The 16144-nt window shown below is 43.5% G+C and overlaps 1 protein-coding gene across 1 annotated transcript in view; it reads left to right on the top strand.

The window, feature by feature from the left end:
* Window positions 1-13781, top strand: part of CSMD1 (CUB and Sushi multiple domains 1) — a 1400820-nt gene extending 1387039 nt beyond the window's left edge. The window contains exons 66-70 of the mRNA XM_060136411.1: window positions 1927-2088; window positions 5677-5789; window positions 6566-6653; window positions 12864-12996; window positions 13090-13781. Coding sequence (XP_059992394.1) covers window positions 1927-2088; window positions 5677-5789; window positions 6566-6653; window positions 12864-12996; window positions 13090-13249 — 656 coding nt within the window. The 3' untranslated portion in view covers window positions 13250-13781. The remainder of the gene's footprint in view (window positions 1-1926; window positions 2089-5676; window positions 5790-6565; window positions 6654-12863; window positions 12997-13089) is intronic.
* Window positions 13782-16144: the final 2363 nt, after the last annotated feature.

Below are 16144 nucleotides of genomic sequence, written 5' to 3'. Positions count from 1 at the left end.
AAAAGCTTCTGGAGGATTCTATGTAAATGTTATTTATACATATCAAATACAGAAATCAGTGCTCTATAGAGGCAACATTTTCTTCAATAAAACGACACAGTCGGTGGTGGTGGTGCTGGTGGTGCTGGTGGTGCTGGTGTGTTTGTCCTGTTCTGTTTGCTGCGGTGGTCGTGAAAAGTCTGCAGGCTCTTTCTGAAGCTGCAGACACGCCGTCAGCGTGCCCTACCCTCTCTGAAGGGAAGTACTGATTCAACAGGGGTCTTTGTTTAGGAGGCACCATCTACCACCTCCCCTGTCGGTGGTTATAGCACACTGCAAACCACCAGCAACAGGTCAGAGGACAGAGACCCGAAAAGATCATCTTCCATGTCCCCGATGGTCACAGCGGGACACAGACCAGCCACTGGGCAGACCAGCCAGGCCGACCCACTCAGATCCACCAACGAGAGGGACCTAAGTGCGAGGCCCAAACAAGTGCATTCACAGCTCCAGTTGAGTGTATGCGTTCTGATTAGGGAAGACAATCTTGACGTTGTTTTAAAGGCTGTTTATTTTAGAAAAGGCTGACAAGGCATTTTGGGCTTTGCTGATTAAGACTGTGCCTCAGTGACGCTGCTGACGACGGGCAGACCTGTTCAGTGTCACTGATCAGTCAGCAACTCTGTCAGATGCCTGTGTCATAGCTCCGCTTCAAACTTATTCAATTTTTATAATTAGTATTATTAGGAAGTTGGGTCCATCGAAGCCATAGGAAGTGATGACATCTGTTCTCCGACTCTTCTGTCACTAGGTGATGTCTTACAGGGTCAGCCTGTCTGGGAAGACGGGCAATGGCCAATGGGACAGGAAAGAAAAGGGACACTATGCTTTGTCCTCCTCACGTGTTGCCATAAGTGCATTTGCTAAAAAATATGTTTAGGGAGACACAAATCTTTCTTTCTACCTAGGAAGTCCAACAATATGTTGTGACCAATTCCACTCATGGTGGATCTTGTCCAGTTAAACAGTTTACACACATCATGAGACAAAAAGCAAATAGAAATTTAGTGGCATCATTGATGTAGATTTATCTCAATTACCCTGTAAAATTTTATATCAATATTGTAAAAGTATCAGGATTTTTTGCATATTTATTAGCAGAAATGTGAAAAATAATTTTTTTCTAACCAGTGAAAAGAGAGAATAGCTCAATAATCTTGGCAAGAATTCCTGTCCCAGATGACTTGTAATATTTTAAGAAGACATTTTGCCTTTTGTTTCTGAACTTAAAAGATGCCATCTGACATCATTTAATCTAGCTTTCTTACCAACACTGGACTATTTTTTATAAGGAGATTAAAGAGTAGAAGAGAGAGATGAGAGATTGGCTCTACTTACAAAATAAAGACCTCAAGAGATAAAACATCTTTGTCTTCATACGCTGGGTCTGTGCAGTCATGGTGGTGCTTTGAAATGCAGGCTTTTTGAGGGCAGAAGGCTCCTGACAGATGCTGTCACTTCTTCCGAGCCTCCTAAGTCTTTCCAAAGTAAGTAGACTTAGATACTAAATGAAGTATCAGTAGTGATTTTCCAGGTCAGTTTAATGTATTTATTAAGCCTGATACAGTCTAACCTAATACCGGCAGTCCCAATTCACCCTGCACTCTGGCTTGCCAGACCTGGTAAAATAGGTGTGCGCTGGCATCTACAAGATTTTTCCGACCAGGTGACAGATGTGTATTTGCATCTCACAGTACTGTCCCTGCTCCCTGCTCGGGTCATGTGATTTTCACCCCTGCTGTGCAGGGACACGCAGATAGACCATCTTTGTCTCCATCACTGTCACTGCTGTGCTGTCTTAATGAACAACGTTATACCTTCTGTGTATTAGGATATCCAAGTGGAATTTTTCTGTGGGTGCTAACAGTCACCTTTTCTCCCCCACAGTTCCTTCAGATGTATTTTTCATCCATTCAGTGTGGAAGGGATATTACGAATATTTAGGGAAAAGACAACCTGCAACCCTAACTGTTGACTGGTTCAACGCAACAAGCAGCAAGGTGAACGCAACCTTCGTTGAAGCCGCCCAGGGGGAGCTGAAGTTGGCAGGTAGGTGCCGAGGGGTTTCACTAGCCCGGATGTGAGCACGGGCAGACCCTCCTGCTTCTCGCAGAGAGGGCACCAACGCGCGTTAAGTGCTGGTTAACGTTACCTTGGCTTTGCATCTGCTGCATCTCACTGGATCATCTCAGTAACCAGGACAGGGTGGTACTATTGTCTCATTTTAAAGATTACAAAACCAGTACAGAAAAGTGAATTAATGAGCTCAAGGTGACACACAGATCGTCTTAAGTCAAAGATGTAAGATTTATGTCCAGATATTCATGTCTCCAGAATTCATTCTTTTGCTATTCTCTTTCTCTCTCTCTTTTAACTCATTTGCTCCTGGTGAGTTTTTATTGATGTATCTCAGTTAATAGAGCAATAGCTGATTTATATGCCAGACACTCACTATTTTAAGTGCTTTATATACACACTGTCCTTTTCGTTCTTACATCCATCTTGTGGTTTTTTTTTTTTTTTAAGGGTGAGAATTGTACAAGGGAAAGGAGTCTTTAATTAATTTATTTACTTATGGCTGTGTTGGGTCTCCATTTCTGTGCGAGGGCTTTCTCTAGTTGTGGCAAGTGGGGGCCACTCCTCATCACGGTACGCGGGCCTCTCACTGTCGCGGCCTCTCTTGTTGCGGAGCACAGGCTCCAGACGCGCAGGCTCAGTAGTTGTGGCTCACGGGCCTAGTTGTTCCGCGGCATGTGGGATCTTCCCAGACCAGGGCTCGAACCCGTGTCCCCTGCATTGGCAAGCAGATTCTCAACCACTGCGCCACCAGGGAAGCCCTTGTGGTGTATTCTTATTAAACACTTTTTTTTTTTTTTTTGCTGATTAAAAAAGAGAGACACTCAGGGAAATTCAGTGGCCTTGCTAAGTGGATATGACAGAAGTAGGATTTGAGCTCTGCCATCAGAATCTCAGCGATTAGAATCTCGAGCCCAGGCTCTCAACCAATAAGACACAGAATTACCTTCATGACTGAATCTAGTGCGTTTTGTTTTTTCAGTTATCTCACTTCTGACAACCATGTGTCTTTTTCTATAGACTGACTCCTGAGGAGATCAGACTCTGAGTTGTCCACAAGCCCCAGCACTGGTTCTGAACACCAAGGGGCCCCTGATGGTACCCGCACACTCCCTAGTTACCAGACAGACACGGATTCATCTCTAGGAAGTGTGAGGGCAGGTCAGGACTTCTCCCCGGCCCTCACGCCTCACTTTCCTGCTTCCTTGGATGGGAAAACATCTAAAAATGGTACACATACTCTGGATTTAGGAAAAGAAAAACAACTCACACTCAAAGATTTTTAAACAGGTACATATTTATGAATTCGTGGTCCAGGGGCCCCAAAAGTGCTTTGCGTCTTGACCCTGTGAATGGATAAATGATTTAGACCAGGTGCTCAAGGCTAGTCCTGTGTCAGAACAAACCGAGACTTTGTAAAACATTCAGATTTCATAGGCTCACCCACCTCCTTTAGATATTATTTCTCTTCGTGGAGTTTGGATTTTTTTTTTTCCCAAAGAAAAGGCTCTAGTGTGGTTTTGATGCAACTGATGTCCATGGATAAGCGTTGGGAAATCTCTGGTTTGGATTTGGGAAAGCAAGTGGATCAAGGGTTGTTCTGGCTGAGTCCCAAGTGGATATAAGTCCACCTGCCACGTGTGTTCTCATGAGGAGGGGTTGTGGAGGAAGGAGGGAAACTAACGTCCACGGAGGGCCAGCTGGGGCCCTGGTGGTCTGCTGCGTGCTCTCATTTCATCACCGTAAAAGTTGCCTAATATATAGTTTATTTCTGCTGATAGAGTATAAAGTGGGGTTCAGAGTTTTAGAGGTTAAACTGGATGCCAGAAACACAGAGCTGCTGATGGTGGACATGATAGGTGGTCCTTCTTGTCCGTGGGTCCCCTTCCATCCTGTGTGATGGGCCAGCGGAGACTCTTCCTGTGATGTTAGAGTTTCACTTGTCTAATGGGAGTTGCTGGGAATGAACTGCTGGAGTCCCTGAAGCGAACACCATGATCTTTCCCTTGAACCTGCCTCTCTACACAGAAGACATTTGGGTTCATTATTATTATTTAATATCTGTTTGTTTCTTTACTTATTTAGCCTCCTCTGAGTAGGGAACTAGCCGTAGCTGCAAACACATTCTCCCCCTTGCCACACCGTGACACCCCTGGGCAATACCACTCAGCAGTCATTCCGAGGAGCTCATGAGTAGCTAAGAGGTGTGACTGTCAATCACTTCACGCCCAAGGTCTCACGGGCTCCACAAGTATGTCCATCACACTTTGGCCACCCTGCTGCTCATTTCATTTTAGTAGGTGCAATTCATCTGTATAAGTAGCTATATTTGGGGTTATTGTTTTGGTCTCTCTTTTTTTATATTGATTTACAAATATTTATTTTTTTCCCCATGTTGAAATTTTATGATAATTTTGTACTAACTCCCCGTGTGTGTTTTCAACATAGTTGTCTTTATCACAATTGTCACTTTTTAGTGATTCAATATTTTTTTAATAAATTTATTTATTTATTTTTGGCTGCATTGGGTCTTTGTTGCTGAGCGCAGGCTTTCTCTAATTGCGGCCAGCGGGGCTACTCTTCGTTGTGGTGCACGGGCTTCTCAGTATGGTGGCTTCTCTTGTTGCGGAGCACGGGCTCTAGGCGTGCGGGCTTCAGTAGTAGTGGCACACGGGCTTCAGTAGTAGTGGCACACGGGCTCAGTAGTTGTGGCTCGCAGGCTCTAGAGCGCAGACTCAGTAGTTGTGGCGCACGGGCTTAGTTGATCTGCGGCATGTGGGATCTTCCCGGACCAGGGCTCGAACCCATGTCCCCTGCATTGGCAGGCAGATTCTTAACCACTGTGCCACCGTGAAGCCCATGATTCAAGATTTTTATAGATGAATTTCCATTTAAAGTTATTATAAAATATTGGCTATATTCCCTGTGCTGTGCAATACATTTTTGTAGCTTGTTTAGTTCATACACAGGAGTTTAATCTCCTAGGTTATGGTCTCTTTTTTTTCTACATACCCCTGTCCTCAGAAGTGAGTAAAATATGAACAAAATGCTGGATTTAGGGCTTCCCTGGTGGCACAGTGGTTGAGAGTCCGCCTGCCGATGCAGGGGACACAAGTTCGTGCCCCGGTCCGGGAAGATCCCACATGCCGTGGAGCGGCTAGGCCTGTGAGCCATGGCTGCTGAGCCTGCACGTCCAGAGCCTGTGCTCCACAACGGGAGAGGCCACAACAGTGAGAAGCCCGCGTACCGCAAAAAAAAAAAAAAATGCTGGATTTAAAAAATTAATTAACTGAATGCATATTACTTTTGTTCTTTCTGTGGGGTAGAGATGTTGAATTGAGTGAAATAGATAATACTTAAAGATAAGACAAGGACTTGCATAAGAAGTGATTTTTAGGAAAAAAGTACTGAAGCTAAAATTTAAAAATAAAAATATTAATCTCTGTGATTTAAAACGTTATCATCTCTGTACCACATTCCAAATCAAATGGATCGAATGCCTGCATTACTGACTCATAAGCATCCCCATGTTGTAAGAATAACCCCCTGATCCTTTCCTAGGCGTTTACAAGAAGGAAGAGGCCCACTTACTTCTGAAAGCTTTTCAAATTAAAGGCCCAGTGGATATTTTTGTCAGCAACTTTGAAAACGACAACTGGGGACTGGATGGTTACGTGAGTACTTCCTAGGAGGGTTCTCTAATCACCGTGTCTGCGCAGAGCTGGGGGTGCCAAGGGGGATTCCTTTCCGAGAGGACCTGGTCAGGTCCTGTCTGCCCAGAGGAAACTCAGCCGGCCCTCATCCCAGCTGCGTGGCCACTTCACCTCTTCATTGTATGATGGAAGAAACCTGTCTCTGAAATGAGAAACAAACTGGCCAGGAGCAAATGGGCTGTTCCTGCCAGAGAGCTTAGATCCAGGCCACATCCCACCGTAAGGGTGGGGACCAAACTCTTTCCAAGGCCACTGGTAACCACCCCGAAAGTTCTAAAAGGTAGCATCCCCAGATAAACAGAGATTTGAGACGCCCCCTTCACTTTCTTCCTTGCAAGTTAACCCTTTGCTTCTGCTTTAATTCATCATCTAACTAGAGGGTAAACGGCCTCACGTGAGGTACACGAGACAGTAGCTGTGACACAGCGAGTTTTACATAATGTAGGTTCTGATGTAATTCATATGTGTGTCCCCGTTTACCAAGGGTACTTAACCTATATATATGTTGTAAAAAGCTACTGTTTTTGAGATCAAAACAAGAGAATTTATTTGTTAGTTGAAGTTCATGTCTGTATTTTTCAATTTCTAACTATAAGTCGGTACCTTGAAGGAATGACAAATGTTTTTAAATAGTTAACCTTTACTTTCTAAATAGAAATAATATTTATATTATGATAAAAGAAGAGATTATCATTAATCCTTGTTATGCATTGTTTTTCCTTTTCATGCGTTATCAGGTATCATCCGGACTTGAAAGAGGAGGATTTACTTTCCAAGGTGACATACATGGAAAAGATTTTGGGAAGTTCAAGCTGGAAAGGCAAGGTACACTCTGCACTTACGTTGTTTATCAAAGCGTAAATCAGGTTGGCCTTCAGATGATTAAGTTGGGTGTGACGGAAAGGTCAAGACTCTGAAAGAAACAGAAACAAAAATGATGGGAGAGACTCACATATTTTACAGCTGGATGAAAAAAACCCTTCTTTTGAATAGCAAAATAGACAATATCAGCTGCAATAAATATGCCAGACATGGAATTAATATACAAAGAGATATTTTGAAATAAGGGAAAAAAGCAAAGATGAAACACAATTAAAGAATAAACTACATTACCTTAAGAAAATTATAAGACGAACTAAAATGTCCTACAAATATGAAAAGATCTTTAACTTCAAAAATATGTATTATGACAACAAAGATCATTTTTAGCTATGAAAATGTCAGAGTTTCTTAAAAATGGTTTGGGGTGGACAGTAGAAACAGGCACCTGGGTGTTCATTTTTGGTGGGTGTATGAGTAGATGTGTGCAATTTGACGGTATTCTTTCATCGACAGTTCTATCCCTAAAATTTTTAATCAGACAAGAGTGACCATTATTTTTTGCATATTCAGGTATGTCTACAGCAGGACTACTTTAAATAGTTGAAATTAGAAATAATCTGTGTATCTCACACATCTATCATAAATAAATTGCTTACATCAATAATTTTATACAATGTGTTACATTAAAGAGAAAACAATTTAATTCAGTATATTTCATTAAAGAAACAAAGGTAACATATTGATGTGGAAAGGTGTTCCCGACTTAGTTATGAGAAAAAAGTTTGCTCTAGACAGACAGACAGGGCAAATATGCCTGTCTTCCTTCTTTATCTCTTTCTCAAATACTTGATTACGTCTCAGTAATCCGACAAGAAAAATGTATGAAAAATGATCACTAGATGTGAAGCTTACCTCGTCTATGTGCTAGTTTTGTAATCTAGGATGAATTATAATATTCTTGAGCCTGTTTCTTCATCTGAAATCTCAGTAGAGAAGTCAGTTCCTGGTTGCTGTGAAGATTAAGAGTCAATATGAGGGTTTGCTTTGTGCTAAAGCTCTTTTCACACATGTCTTTACTTGTGTTGCTATTAACACAAATGAGAAGATTCATTTTTTTTGTAATGAGATGAGCACCGCATTTCTCCTGAATAGTTATCAACTACTTTATACTTTACTCACGGAATTCTACTAACATTAATTTTATAGAGAGGAATATTGCTATGTAGGATTTGATGCCAGAGCAACCTGTCAGAGGAACACAAGTGTAATATTTGGTGATGATTGTCACTGATGAATTCATTTCATAAAACTTTTATCGGGGACTTCCCTGGTGGCACAGTGGATAAGACTCCACGCTTCCAGTGCAGGGGGCCCAGGTTCGATCCCTGGTCAGGGAACTAGATCCCACGTGCATGCTGCAAGTAAGAGTTCGCATGCCACAACTAAGGAGACCTGGAGCCGCAACTAAGGAGCCTGACTGCCACAACTAAGGCCTGGTGCAACCAAGTAAATAAATAAATACATAAATATTAAAAAAAAACTTTTATCAAAATACCAGGGGATTCCAAAGGAAATATATGCCAACCTGTATAATATCATGCTTAAAAAACAAAAAACTTGACCAAAAGGGACATTTAATCATAAAATACTCTAAATCCACCTTTCCAAGCTAAGAACTTTTAAACAGAAGAGCTTTAACTTATAATGTCTGCGATGGCTGAGATGATTTTTTAAATGGGGTTATATTATTTTGAGATAATGAAATAGACCAACACTAATGATGGGTAAAGTTTTCTTTTGCTCTGAGCCAAACCCTGTAGTTATTTGCCCTCCTTTCTCCCCGATGCACACGCTCTAGTAATTTTGTCTAAAGGCACCCCAGCAAGCTGTGCACGATACTCTGTGGATGTCTGCATTTACTCATCCAATGAGCCTGACCCAAACCGTCACTTTGCTATTGCAAATTTTCTTTGCATTGCCCCATTTCTTTTTAATCTAACAAAATAACAGCTTGCTTTAACAAGTAATCTTTCTTCTCATGTGATGATGAGCTTATTGTCAGGAAAAACAATTTGCCTCACAAAATAATTTGAATCACAAGCGAGTCTCCCATTCAACTAATTAGAAACATCTATGTTTAAGTAATACTTCAACAACGACCATTCATTTAAGAATTACGGCTACACTCTATTTTTATGGTTAAAAATAAACAACCTCTTAATTGTCTCCAGTCAGTAGATAAACTGGAAAAAAATGTGATTATCATTAAACGGACACTAAACGAAGTTAGTTTGAAAGACAACTAACTCTGATGCAAAAACTTGTGTAAGAAACTGAAAAATAAATTGGTTTTCCCATTAAAATTGAATCCCCTCCCCCAAATATATACAATCAGGAGGGGAGAAGGTGCAAGCCATGTATCTAACAAGGCACTTGTGTCCAGAATGTATAAACCCTTACGGCTAAACAGTACATAGGCAAATAACCTAACTAAAACATTGGCAATGAATTTAAATAGGCATTTCAACAAAGACATAAAAATCACCAATAAGCAAATGAAAAGATCCTGAACATCATTAATCACTAGGGAGACACAAATCAAAACCACTTCACACCCACCAGGACGGCTCAGATCATAAAGACAAGAAACCAGTGGAGGCAGGGCTGTGCAGAAACGAGCGCTCGTACTTTGCTGATGGGAAAGTACTGGTAAAAATGGCACAGCTGCTGTGGAAAACAGCCCGGTAGTTCAAGTAGGTAAAACATGGCGTAACCACAAGATTCAGCAGTTCCACTCCAACATGTATAGGCAACAGAACTAAAAACATGTTCACACACAAATTAGTACACGAATGTTTATACCAGCGTTTTTCCTAATTGTCCAAATGTAGAAACAACCCAAATGTCCATCAACTAATGAATGGAGCAACAAAATGTGGTGCCTCCACCCAATGGAATATTATCTTGAAAACATTACGCTAAGTAAGAGAAGCCATTCACCAGAAAACACATATTGTATGATTGCATGTATATGCTGTATGCAGAACAGGTGAATGTATATAGACAGAGAGTGGGTGAGTGGTTGCCCAAAGCTGAGGCTGGGGTACAGAGGGTGAGGGATGACTGTAAGGGTACCGCTTTCTTTTAGGGGAGGCAGCAGCGTTCTCACGTAGATTGTGGTGATCCTTGCAGCACAAAACCCCCAGGTTTTAATAGTAAAAGACCCCTTGCATTGTATGTGTGCATTAAGAGGGTGCATTCTGTAGTATGTGAATTTCTTTCAATATTGCTCTTTAAAACAACTGAATGGCCCAGCCTATAATGTGAAAAGATGCTCGCCTGCATTCCTAAGAAATGGAACTGAGAAAATAACTACACGCTGTGTTTGGTTTATTAGCGAGTAGTGATAATAATAGAGAAGGAGGGGCAATGGAAGGAAAGGAGGGAGGTGGAGAGGGAAGGGAAAGGAGGGTGGCAGGTAGATGGGGTACAGCCATCCAGGTGCCTCCTAAGACAGGGGTTGGAGTGAAACTGGGACCCCACTTTGGAGAGCAAGTAGGGAAGACTTAGCAACACTACAAGTTACACATCCTGCTAGGCTGTGATTCTACTGCTTAGAATTTATCCTGTATATTCAGACTCCTGCTGACGTATCGCTGTAGAAAAAGAATTTCATGGCGTCATCATAGAAAAAGACCTAGAAATGGCCTAAACGTTCTTCAGCAGTAGACTGGCTAAATAAATGCTGGCATAGCCAATTAACAGAACGCTGCACACATGAAAACAATTAAATTCATATGCACAGATGGAAGAAACGCAGGAATATGTGGTTAAGTTTAAAAAGCCAAATACAAAAAATGTAAATAGTATCGTCATATTTTAGGAACGTAAGAAAAGAGAAACAATCATATATATTAACAGTACATTGTGAAAAGGACACTAAAACACAAACAAAAGCAAAAACAGAAACCTCGTCAATCATAAAGAGGAAAACTAGTGTAAAAGGGCAAGGAGTGACCCTTTATTTCCATCGTCTTTATAGTATTTGTTTTGATATCCGCTTATGCCATTTTAATTAATATCATGTGCATGCATTACCCTTTAAATTATTAAAACACAGGTAAATAATTGAAATTAACTAGGAGCTCCAGACAGCATAATAATATCAGTAAAGTCAGGAGTTTAATTCACAAAGACCTTTTATGTTGCCCTGTGTTATGATGTGAGGTCTCCTGTGGCAGGTCCATTATCCAGGATTTTATTAACTGGAAGTCTGATATCTATTATGGCCAAAAATGTATAGTCTTATTTGCAGATAACAGAAAATAGCCTTGGTTAATTTAAGCAGGCTACAAATTTATTAGAATGAGGCAAAGAGATGCACAGAATTATAAACACTTGGAGAATGAGCCATGGTAATTTATGGAAACCATCGGATGTTGAACTACTCCAAAGACAGTACCATTTTTTCATTCCTCAAATATATATTGAGCAACAATTGTGTTCTAGGTTCTACTGTAGGCACCGGGCACTCAAGAGGAAAGCTGGCCAAAAAACCTCCCTGGCGTAGTGCAACTTACATTCTAGTAAATGTGGGTCCTGGGAAACTTTTGCTACGTGCCACGCATTGTTCTAAGTAGTGGAGATCTGACGTTTAACTCTCACGACAAAACCATGGAGTTGGTGCCCTTTGAGCAGCACCGCGTTTCTCCCTGCTGGACAGCGCCACCCGTGGTGGCTGTGTGTTTCTGCTGCGCGCTGCCCCAGGACTGGCCGGTGGTGGCTGGAAGCACCACCAGGGAGCACTTGATGGGGTCCCCAGGGCTCTAGCCCCACCCCATCCCAGCCTCACCCCAGCCTCAGGACCCAATTCTAAACTGTCTTAGGAGCCTCTGCATCACTCGTGCCAAACTCGACGCCTGGGGGCGGCGGGGAGCTTCCCATTGGCTTAACTCTGCTCACATGCCCATCACCCGGTTGCTGAGATTTAGAACAAGTACGTGGCGTTTCCCCCTTGCATGGCAGCTGGTGAATGCATCTGGAAATGAAAAATTAAATCTGATTCATATGTGCCGATACAGAAGGATCGCCAAAAGATATGGTTAATTTACAAAGTGCCAACATCCAGGACAAAACACATTTATATTAGACCTGAAGGTGGCAGGGAGTAGCATTATCCTGCACCTGTTGAAGGAGATGACAAATATATTATTTTTAGGTTTTTATTTGAAAATTCAAGATTGTTTTCTTTAAAAGGCTCTTTAATTATTTTAAATATTTGATTGTTTCTTTGTATCTGTGGTTTGTAAAAAAAAAGAAAGAAACAAGAAACATCCCATAAGTTCTGGAAATATACTTCTAAAACAAGGTCAGCTTCTTTCTAACAATTCTGCTGTATTCAGATGACCCCAATCATAATTGATCACAAGCGTGCATTGAGTGGTTCCATGCAAGTAAGCCAAATACATTTCAGATTGCAGTTTATAAGTAAATTCTTCAAGAATCAACTGCATTATTTGGCAATAATCAATAAATGGTTTCTGATTAGAATTTTTAATGTTTGCATCTTTCTCAATGCCGTGCATATATCTGCCACGGCACAGATACGGAGCGTTAATGATTATATCACCTTCGTGATGTTTGAGATGTTTACACCTGCCTTCCCTTCTAATTGACAGAAATCACATTTTTGTGTCCTCATAGAAGCCTGCTTCATAATGCCGAGTTGCATTCTTTGATCATTTCTAAACTCTGTAGTGAATTTTGGAATCTACCCAAATAAAGGGAGGTGGCACCTTGATGCTCACCTATGATGAGTGTGACGCCCTCTTTATAGAGACCTGGGCTCTTTATGTAACTTCAGTGGCACATCTTGCTGAGGCTGCGTCTTAGAGCAGGAGGCAACAGCAGGCACTGCCCATCCCATAGAGAGACACGGCCGCGGGCACGCGGTGTCTGCAGCCCCGGGGGAGGTCGGGCGACGGCGCCTTTGCCCCGCGCAGTGCGGACGCGAGCCTCTCCCGGCGTCGCTGCGCGTCAGCGAGCGGGAAGCGGGCTTCGCGTCCTCGCCATCGGGAAGGTGGGCTTCCGGAAGGGAGACCCGGCGGATCCCCTGCACCCCCTCGCCGTGTGCACGCGCTCCCACGCCCGCCGCAGAGCGCCCCGGGCAGGCTCGGGGCCCGACTGCAGGGTAAAAGCTGCTCTCTCTTCCAGGCGCCCGAAGCTCGGCTCCAGACCCCGCGCGCCCCCAGCGCGGCGCCAGCAGCGGCTCCGTCGCGGCCGCCATCCTGGCCCCGCTCTCCGCGCTCGTTCTCTCCGGGCTCGCGTTTCACCTCCACAAGCACAGGTAACGTGGCGACACCCCGCTCGCGGCCGTCGCGGCTCCTCCTGAGGCCCTGCGGCCCTGACAGCTCGTCCCCCCCTTGCCTCTCGCCCGCAGAGCGAGGCCGAAGGTCCAGTACAACGGCTACGCCGGCCACGAGAGCAGCAACGGGCAGGCCTCCTTCGAGAACCCCATGTACGACACGAACTTGAAGCCCACCGAGGCCAAGGCCGTGCGCTTCGACACGACCCTGAACACGGTGTGCACCGTGGTGTAGCGCTCGGGCCGGCCGCCCGTAGCCACTCCTCCGACGCGGACGGCAGGGACCACAGGGGCCACAGGGCCTCCCTCACCCCGCTCTCCCGCCGCCGACGGACCCCGTCCGGGGAGCGGCCCCTGGCCTCCCCTCCCCGGCGGCCTCCGGGCGCGGTGACAGACGGTAGCACCGCGGTATGGGTTTGGTTTGTTTTTCTCAATCCCCATGAATACGAATATTCTGGAGAAAAAAAAAAGCCCTCTTGAAGAAGACCCCTTTCTGGTAGCCGCACACACCTGCAGACGCTTCACGCCGTCCCTGCCGAGACCGGACGAGCTTCGAGGGACCCGCAGCTCACCTCGGGGTCCATCCCCAGGGCCATCTGCAAATTTCCCACTCAGCTGTTCTCTTGCAGAAGTTTTGATGCACAATTTTTTGCACTAGTGTGTTCTGAATGACTAAGATTCTGATAAATAAACTATTCACACGGGGTTTCCACACACTCTCCATTGTATATAAGCTGTCAAGCTAAGCATTCCACCCGCAGGGTTTAGTTGGCGCGTTAGAAAAAGAAAACAGCCCCAGATGCGGCACAGGTTTTAAAAGGAAAAAGAGTATTGAAGAGATTTATTTTATTATTGCTTTCTTTTAGCTTCATAGATGTGCTGAATTCACTGAAAATGTCCGATGAGGAAAAAAAGAGGCCTTTTTATTTCCCACGTGTTTTCTTTAGTCCTGTCACCTCCCGTGATCGTCGCTCTCACGCTACTTCCGAGCAGGTTTGCAGCATGTTCTATTTGCCGTGTACAGATGTGAATAGTAATTTATTTTAGTCGCTCACACTCAGAACCTGTGGGTTTTGGCTCACAGCACGGTCTTCCCTTGCGCATTGTGATTTTTTCCTTTCGCTGCCACCACTGTCTGTTATCGCGTTGAAGGATAGTGAACCACAGTAGCCCCGGAATATAGTGGAAAAGGTTCAGGATCAAAACATCAAGTGTTCCTTTAGAGGCAAGGAAAAGTCACACCCACTCTTCTTTCCCGATGACATAATTTATGTATTACTTAGTCTTTTGTTTCATGCTTTATAATTCCAGATGGAAAGAAAATTTCAGTGACTTCAAGTTTAAAATTCATCATAGGTAAATTATGACTTGCAGTATAAATAAAATAGGTGTGATTCCCCCCACGTGGATAAAATCCAAACACGAAGTAGAAGATGCGACAATGAGAATTCAAAAGTGAAAAACAAAACAAAAAAGTCAAGATAATAGCTCATTCCTTCAGAAGTTTCGATCTGAACATTTTAGTCGCTCTCACCCACTGGGCGCTCACTGTTCTGTTGCCTGTTTGAAGGGGCACAGCCGTCAGGAGGCACGGCCAACCTCCTCTGGTTCCCCCGGCCTTTCACACCCCACAGCGTTGAACTCCAGGGTATTATGCTGAGTTCTCTGCTCCTTTCCCTCCGGCCAGCCTGGCCACAGGACCGAGATCTGTCTTGCAGCCTGGAGTCCTTATGGCTGTTTCTCCTTAGACCAGATGAGGCCAGCCAGAGCCAGGCTCCTAGCACACCCAGGGAGCCGAAAGAAAGAGGAAACGGGAGGAGGTTTGCGCCTCTTTGTGTGCAGGGGAGAACAGGGTTACCGTACATACAAGGTGTATATATATACATACATATAGATAAATATAATATCGTGTACATATGCGGTTTGACTCATTCAAACTAGGTGCAAAATGCTGACTTCAGAGTCTGAATTAATGTCTCTCCACATCCCCGACCTGCTTGCTGGTCAACGACGTTACGAAACCCTGAAACGACAGGACATACATACATACCAGAAACCACAGATCAGATTAGACATGATTCTCCTTTGTGTGCAAAGTCAGAGTGTCCTCAGTTGCCAGTTGGGAGCATGTTATTTTAAAAAAAAAATACTCCATGAAATTTCCTTGCGAGAATTCTGCCTAGTTTCTTCCCAGGGTGTGTGCAGTGTTAATCAGATTCCTGCGAGGTGTTGGAGGGTCCTGTTCAAGCCGTCGGCAAGTGCGCTCTCTGGGTTCGAGCTGGAAGATTCTTTCCGGAAGCAGCCAGAGTGTGTGGAGGGCAGGAGCCCCTCTGACAGGTTCTGTGGCTTCAGAGCTGTTCAAACTGCTGCTTGTCCCACACATCTTGCCTTTCTTCAGGCTAGCTGCAATAATTTTTTTCTCCTGTAAAATATTTTGTAAACAACCACAAAAAAAGCTACTATAAAAAAGGGGAAAGAACGCTGGCATTATGATCAGGAAAACCATCGTCATCCCCCCATCCATCCGTCTCGCCACCCCGCCACATGCTGCTGACATGAAGTAGGTGCAAACGACCTTTTTGTACAGAGATATATTTTTTATGAAGAATTTGTAAAATTATTAAATATGCTGTAATTTTTTGATTAATGTAGGTAACTTGTTAAAAAATAAATGTTTTTACAATACAAAACTGTAATTTTCCCAATAATGTACAATGTACCATCTCTAGCTGACGTTCAGTTCTGATCCTATTACACATGTATTAATATTAAAGTGACCTGTTAAAATGAACAGTATCCTTTCTGTCAAAAAAAAAATTATACAGAGAGTGTAATATAGCCTGTGCAATGCCACCTATCTTTAAAGCAAATCAGAGTTCTAATTAAATATTTAATTTTAGATTTCTATTTTTCAGTGTGAATTTATCTTATCTTTAATAGGTGCGTGCGAGTCTCTGGAAGGGAAGGAAGCAAATGAACATGTCATTTGTGGGCTTTCACTTTATTTAGAACGAGGGCCGATGTTTTCCCAAGACACAGCGTCACCGTCATGGTTAATAAATAGCACATTTACGAAAAGCCGTGATACAGAGAACAGCAACGTGAAAGCTGACAGACTTCTGGACAGTTT

The sequence above is a fragment of the Lagenorhynchus albirostris genome, chromosome 21, assembly GCF_949774975.1.
Source record: "Lagenorhynchus albirostris chromosome 21, mLagAlb1.1, whole genome shotgun sequence".
Classification (NCBI taxonomy): domain Eukaryota; kingdom Metazoa; phylum Chordata; class Mammalia; order Artiodactyla; family Delphinidae; genus Lagenorhynchus; species Lagenorhynchus albirostris.
This window is presented reverse-complemented; position numbering and strand designations above follow the sequence as displayed.